The following is a 7,500-nucleotide window of genomic DNA, read 5'->3' on the forward strand; positions in this document are numbered from 1 at the left end:
TGTGTATGGGTGTTTCCCAGTACTGGGTTGCAGCTAGAAGAGCTTCCGCTGTGTAAAACATATGCTGGATTAGTTGGCGGTTCATTCTGCTGTGGCGACCCTCGATAAATAAAGAGACAAAGCGGAAGGAAAATGACTGCTTAAAATGCATGTGTAGGTAAAAGCTTCATCTTTGGTGTAAACACACACACACACACACACACACACGTGTCTGCAACATCGAAATGATGAATACTCTCCTACAAGCGTATGAGCACAGATAAACACTCACGTTTCATTTCCTTCCCAAGAGCGAGGATTCACACTGTGACTGACTGTGTGTTTGATGAGCACCTCTGCGCACACGGCTCATAGAGGGATATCAGCTGACACACACACATACACACACACACACCGGGCGGCTTTTGTGAAGGGTTTTGGGGTTGAAATCTAATCAGTGCTCGTCAGACAGGAAGTGCTGTGCATCTCCAGAGAAGAGAGACAGGGAGACGGGCATTTCAGTTTCTGCAAGATGATGGTGCTTGTTAGTTTACATACATATATGTGTGTGTGCGTGCGCGTGTTTCTGTGCATGTGTGTGTCATATGTCATGTCGGATGTCATGAAGTATGTCATATGATATGTCAAGTTATATGTAATGTAATATGTCGTGTCATGTCATATTATATGTCATTATGTATGTCATGTCATATGATATGTCTTATGTAATGTCATATGTTGCCATATGTAATGTGTCATATGTCATGTCATATGGCATGTCATATGTCATGTCATATTTCATGTTATATGTCATATGTCATGTCATATGCCATAATGTATGTCATGTGTCATGTCATATTATGTCATGTTATATGTAAAGTCATTTGTTGTGTCTTATGTCATGTTATATGTCATGCCATGTTATGTCTTATGGTATGTCATTTGTCATGTCATGTAATGTTGTGTCACATGTCATGTCTTATTATGTCATGTCATATGCCATGATGTATGTCATGTTATATGTAATGTCAGTTGTGTCGTATGTCATGTTATATGTCATTTCATATGCCTTAATGTATGTCATGTGTCATGTCATATTATGTCATGTTATATGTAATGTCATTTGTTGTGTCTTATGTCATGTTATATGTCATGTCATGTTATGTCTTATGGTATGTCATTTGTCATGTCATGTAATGTTGTGTCACATGTCATGTCTTATTATGTCATGCCATATGCCATGATGTATGAAATGTTATATGTAATGTGAGTTGTTGTGTTGTATGTCATGTTATATGTCATGTCATATGTCATGTTATGTCATTTGTCATGTATGTCATGTCATGTTGTATGTCATATGTCATGTCATATTATTTTATGTTATATGTAATGCCATATGTCGTGTCGTATGTCATGTTATTTGTCATGTCATATGGCATATTATGTCATGTCATATGCCATGATGTACAGTATGTCATGTGTTATGTCACGTTATGTCATGTTATATTTAATGTCATTTGTTGTGTCGTATGTCATGTTATATGTCATGTCATATGTCACGTTATGTCATTTGTCATGTCATGTGGTAAGTCATGTCATGCTGTATGTCATATGTCATGTTATATGCAATGTCATATGTCATGTCATTTATCATGTCATATGGCATTTCATGTCATTTGTCATGTCTTATGACATGTCATTAGATGTAATGTCATATGTCATGTAATATGTCATCTAATATGTCATGCTGTATGTCATGTTATATGTCATTTGTCATGTGTCGTTGTATGTCATATAACATGTCATTATATGTAATGCCAAATGACATGCAGTTTGTCATGTTATGTCATTTGTCATGTTGTATGATCTATGACATATTATATGTAATGTTATATGTCATGTAGTATGTCATGTTATGTCATGTTGTATGATCTATGACATATTATATGTAATGTCATATGTCATGTAGTATGTCAAGTTATGTCATGTTGTATGTCATATAACATGTCATTGTATGCAATGTCATATGTCATGTTGTATGTCATGTTAAATGTCATGTCCTCCCTCATGTTGTGTCATATGTCATGTCATCATATGTCATATGTCCTGTTATATGTCATGTCATATGTCATGTTGTATGTCATGTTAAATGTCATGTCCTCCCTCATGTTGTGTCATATGTCATGTCATCATATGTCATATTTCCTGTTAAATGTCATGTCATATGTCATGTTGCATGTCATGTTAAATGTCATGTCCTGCCTCATGTTGCGTCATATGTCATGTCATCATATGTCATATTTCCTGTTTTATGTCACGTCAAATGTTATGTTGTATGTCATTTTAAATGTCATGTCCTGCCTCATGTTGTGTCATATGCCATGTCATCATATGTCATATTTCCTGTTATATTTCATGTCATATGTCATGTTGTATGTCATTTTAAATGTCATGTCCTGCCTTATGTTGTGTCATATGTCATGTCTTCATATGTCATATTTCCTGTTATATTTCATGTCATATGTCATGTTGTATGTCATGTTAAATGTCATGTCCTGCCTCATGTTGTGTCATATGTCATGTCATCATATATCATATTTCCTGTTATATGTCATGTCATATGTCATGTTGTATGTCATGTTAAATGTCATGTCCTCCCTCATGTTGTGTCTTATGTCATGTCATCACATGTCATATTTCCTGTTATATGTCATGTCATATGTCATGTTAAATGTCATGTCCTACCTCATGTTGTGGCATATGTCATGTCATCAAATGTCATATTTCCTGTTATATGTCATGTCATATGTCATGTTGCATGTTATGTTAAATGTCATGTCCTGCCCCATGTTGTGTCATGTCATGTCATCATATGTCATATTTTCTGTTATATTTAATGTCATATGTCATGTTGCATGTCTTGTTAAATTTCATGTCCTCCCTCATGTTGTGTCATATGTCATGTCATCATATATCATATTTCCTGTTATATGTCATGTCATATGTCATGTTGTATGTCATATCATGTCATATATCATGTAATGTCATGTTGTATGTCATGTTAAATGTCATGTCCTCCCTCATGTTGTGTCTTATGTCATGTCATCATATGTCATATTTCCTGTTATATGTCATGTCATATGTCATGTTTTATGTCATATCATGTCAAATATCATGTAATGTCATGTTATAATTAATAATCAAGCAACTTTGCTGCTATACCACGGCTACATTGTGCCTGCTCCAGCCATGGTATGGCAGCTAAGTTCCTCGATTATTACAACAGAATGAGCATACAGTTCAGCCATATCAGCTTAAAAATAGCAACTTTCATTGTTCTGAGCACACAATCTAGCTACTAAATGAACAGGAAGATTATCTAAAGTCTTTTCAAAGTTGTTTAAACATGATGCTAATGGTCTAATCAGATTCAATGCATTATGCTAAGCTAGGAGAGCTTTTAAATGCGCCTCGTTTATTTCAAGTGGAGTGTTCCTTTAAAAACTGATCTCGATCCATTCATGAGAGAATCACAGATCTAATTGGGATCTTATTTTCCTGTTTAAAACACACACAAATACAAACATAAATGTACTTTAATGGGATTACATAGGATTTGTGTGTGCTGCGTAGTTTTGTGCCTGTTGGGAAATGGTTGTAGCTCAGCATCAAGTTCTGTTGAAATCAGTTAAGTGCTTGGAAAAACTCTTGTTCATGTGCTGCGGCCCATGTAGACGGCTCTAATTCAGTCACTAATGAGGGTCTGTCTCAGTCAGGATGCTGTCTATGTAGACAGCAAGACGGCTCAGTAGGGTTTGTGACAGCGTGATTTTTGCTCATTAAAGCATTCAAACCTTCCCTGAGAGAAAGAGATGAGGAATGGCAGACAGACTGATGATGAAGGTATTGTGTGCGGAAACACTTGAACTCGAGGGCGATCATAACCTGCACATCGTCTGTATTGAGAAAAACACTAACCGAACACAGATTTGACTGATTTAGGATGAATAATGCATCTCGAAACAGCTTTATAAGCATCTATTAGGAGTAAGAGAAACCTCTCCACAGCCACTGATGATGATGAATATGCATTATGTATGTTTTGTGTATGTGTCTATAAGCAAAGTTTGATTTAAATCTTACACTGCGCCTCATAACATATGATTTGTTGATGTTTTTTTTGCTGTGTGTGTGTGTGTGTGTGTGTGTGTCAGCTGGGTCAGATCTTACGGAGTCCCTTTATGAAGTTTGTTGCTCACGCCGTGTCCTTCACCATCTTTCTGGCTCTGCTGGTTCTGAACGCATCCGATCGGTTCGAGGGGGTCAAAAACCTCCCCAACGAGACCATCACTGACCATCCACGACAGGTCTTCAGGGTCAAGACCACACAGTTCTCTTGGACAGAGCTGCTCATCATGAAATGCGTTCTGGGTAAGACCTGCTGCAGAGTGTGTGTGTGTGTGTGTGTGTGTGTGTGTGTGTGTGTGTGTGTGTGTGTGTTTGTGTGTGTGTGTGTGTGTGTGTGTGTGTGTGTGTGTGTGTGTATTCCTATTTCTGTTCTGCTGTCTTTCTTTACAGGTAATAAGAAGTCAAATGATGCTCAATAAAAATGCATCTAGAGGTTTTGTGACATTCTGTGAGGCTGTTTTTGCTTTGATAAAGCTGTCTTCATTTTGCTCATAGTTAAACACTCACTGCTACCACACACACGATTGATTTCTGATGTGTAAAAGTCTGCAGTTTGCTGCTCTTCTCTCATGTTTACAACAATCAAAAGTAAAAACAAACATAGATTTTCTCGTAATACTCATTTGATCATTTGATTTTTTTTACATTGCTTTGTTCTCTGATTGGCCAGTTGGGCCAAACATCCGCTCTGATTGGCCACCAGATGGGTCAATAATCTTATTTGATTAGTCAGATGGCCGTACAATCTGCTCTGATTGGTCAGATGGACTAATAACCTGCTCTGATTGATCATGTGGGCCAATAATCTGTTCTGATTGGTCAGATGGGCCAAAAAATAGCTCTGATTGATCAGATGGGGCAATAATCTTATTTGATTCTTAAGAAGGACCTATAATCTTATATGGTTGGTCAGATGGCCCAATAATCTGCTTGAATGGTCGGATTGGCCAATATTCTTTTCTGATTAGTCAAATGGCCCAATAATCTGTTCTGATTGGCCAGATGGCTCAATAACCTGCTCTGATTGGCCAACAGATGGCCCAATAATCTGCTCTGAATGGTCGGATGGCCCAGTTATCTGTTCTGATTGTTCAAATGGCCCAATAATCTATTATGATTGGCCAGATGGCTCAAAAATCTGCTCTGATTGGCCACCAGATGGCCCAATAATCTACTCTGAATGGTCGGATGGCCCACTAATCTGCTCTGATTGTTAGATGGCCCAGTTATCTGTTCTGATTGGTCAGATGGCCCAATAATCTATTCTGATTGGCCAGATGGCTCAATAACCTGCTCTGATTGACCACCAGAAGTCCCAATAATCAGCTTTGAATGGTCGGATGGCCCAGTTATCTGCTCTGATTGGTCAGATGGGCCAATATTCTGTTCTGATTAGTCAAATGGCCTAATAACCTGCTCTGATTGACCAGATGAGCCAATAATCTGTTGTGATTGGCCAGATGGCCAGTAATCTGTTCTGATTGGTCAAATGGCCCAATAATCTATTCTGATTGGCCAGATGGCTCAATAACCTGCTTTGACTGACCACCAGATGTCCTAATAATCAGCTCTGAATGGTCGGATGGCCCAGTTATCTGCTCTGATTGGTCAGATGGGCCAATGTTCTGGTCTGATTAGTCAAATGGCCTAATAACCTGCCCTTATTGGCCACTTGGGCCAATAATCTGTTCTGAGTGGTCATATGGACCAATAATCTGCTCTGATTGGTCAGTTAGCCCAATAAACTGCTCTGATTGGCCACCAGATGGGTCAATAATCTTATTTGATTAGGCAGATGGCCCTACAATCTGCTCAGATTAGTCAGATGGGCCAATACTCTGCTCTGATTGGTCAGATGGCCCTACAATCTGCTCAGATTGGTCAGATGGGCCAATACTCTGCTCTGATTGGTCAGATGGCCCTACAATCTGCTCAGATTAGTCAGATGGGCCAATACTCTGCTGTGATTGGTCAGATGGCCCTACAATCTGCTCAGATTGGTCAGATGGGCCAATACTCTGCTCTGATTGGTCAGATGGCCCTACAATCTGCTTAGATTGGTCAGATGGACCAATACTCTGCTCTGATTGGTCTGATGGCCAAAAAAAATCAGCTCTGATTGGTCAGATGGCCCAATAATCTGCGCTATTTGGCCAGATGGGCCAGTAATCTTCTCTGATTGGTCAGATGGACTAATAATCTGCTCTGATTGGGCAGATTGCCTTGACTGCTATGATTGGTGTACTACGTATACAACTTATTTCCTGCAAAATACTGTACATGCCACTTTTTAAAAATATGGTCTAGTAAATTTGTGTTTACAGTACAGTAATGCGTGCATGAAAGATTTGAAGACCCTGTTTATTTATTAGATTTAATAGCTAACATGTGAACACGTATCAGATGAGCGCTGTGTGTGTGCGTCTGTGTTTCAGGCATGATCTGGTCGGAGTGTAAGGAGATCTGGGTTGACGGTCCGCGTGAGTATGTCATGCACCTCTGGAACGTTCTGGACTTTGGGATGCTGTCGATCTTCGTGGCGTCTTTTACCGCTCGTCTCATGGCATTTCTGAAAGCGTCTAAAGCTCAGCTCTACGTGGACCTGCACGTCCCAAACCATGACATCAGCAACGCATCGCTTCCTGCTGACGTCGCATACTTCACATATGGTGTGTAAACGCATGCAGATCAGCACGCAGCTGTCTGAGCAAACTAACATTCAGTATGTTTAGCACATTTTTGGATCATATGTGAAGTTACGATCATGTCCATTAATGTTTGTTAATTTAATCTCAGGTTAAGTTTAATCTCAACTGAAACATGAAGAGGGCGGGGCAAAGTGTAGCACCTCCCACTTAAAAAAAAAAACAGCCATTAGTGTTTTGTTTTCTCACAGCTCTGCCAGGTTGAGCTCAAGCACATGACAAACAAATGAGAAAAAGGGGCGGGGCATGTTAGACACTAGAGAACATTTGATTGGTGAGAAGATTTGATGAGAAACTGAAGTGTGAAGTCATGTCATAGAATATGTTGATTATTGAAGTGACAAACCGCAAGCTTTACATGTTTATATCAGGTTTATATATTCTAAATGTGAATTTTGTCACTGTTTTGGAGCACAGTGGTTATAGAAATCCTTAAAACTAACATCTAAAAGGGTTCATTTTAATTTCATGGAACCTGTATTTTAATAAGATTATAAAGATCTGAAATGTTTTAATAATGTTCTTATAAGCAAAAAATAAAGTCCAGTTTTTGTATATGTTATATTAATGTTCTTGTTTGGTTGTATTAACATTATTGAAAACATTTTAAAACATTTTATTTTGCTCA

At 38.5% G+C, this 7,500-nt stretch overlaps 1 protein-coding gene across 8 annotated transcripts in view; it reads left to right on the top strand.

Moving 5' to 3' along the window:
* Positions 1–7,500, top strand: part of trpc7b (transient receptor potential cation channel, subfamily C, member 7b) — a 112,375-nt gene that overhangs the window by 74,299 nt on the left and 30,576 nt on the right. For 7 of the 8 annotated variants that reach the window (XM_087280030.1, XM_087280032.1, XM_087280031.1 and 4 more), the window contains 2 exon segments: positions 4,194–4,410; positions 6,603–6,836. In XM_087280030.1, coding sequence (XP_087136156.1) covers positions 4,194–4,410; positions 6,603–6,836 — 451 coding nt within the window. 8 annotated transcript variants of the gene reach the window in all.

Source organism: Danio rerio, chromosome 14, assembly GCF_052040795.2.
Source record: "Danio rerio strain M-AB ecotype USA chromosome 14, GRCz13ab, whole genome shotgun sequence".
NCBI lineage: Eukaryota > Metazoa > Chordata > Actinopteri > Cypriniformes > Danionidae > Danio > Danio rerio.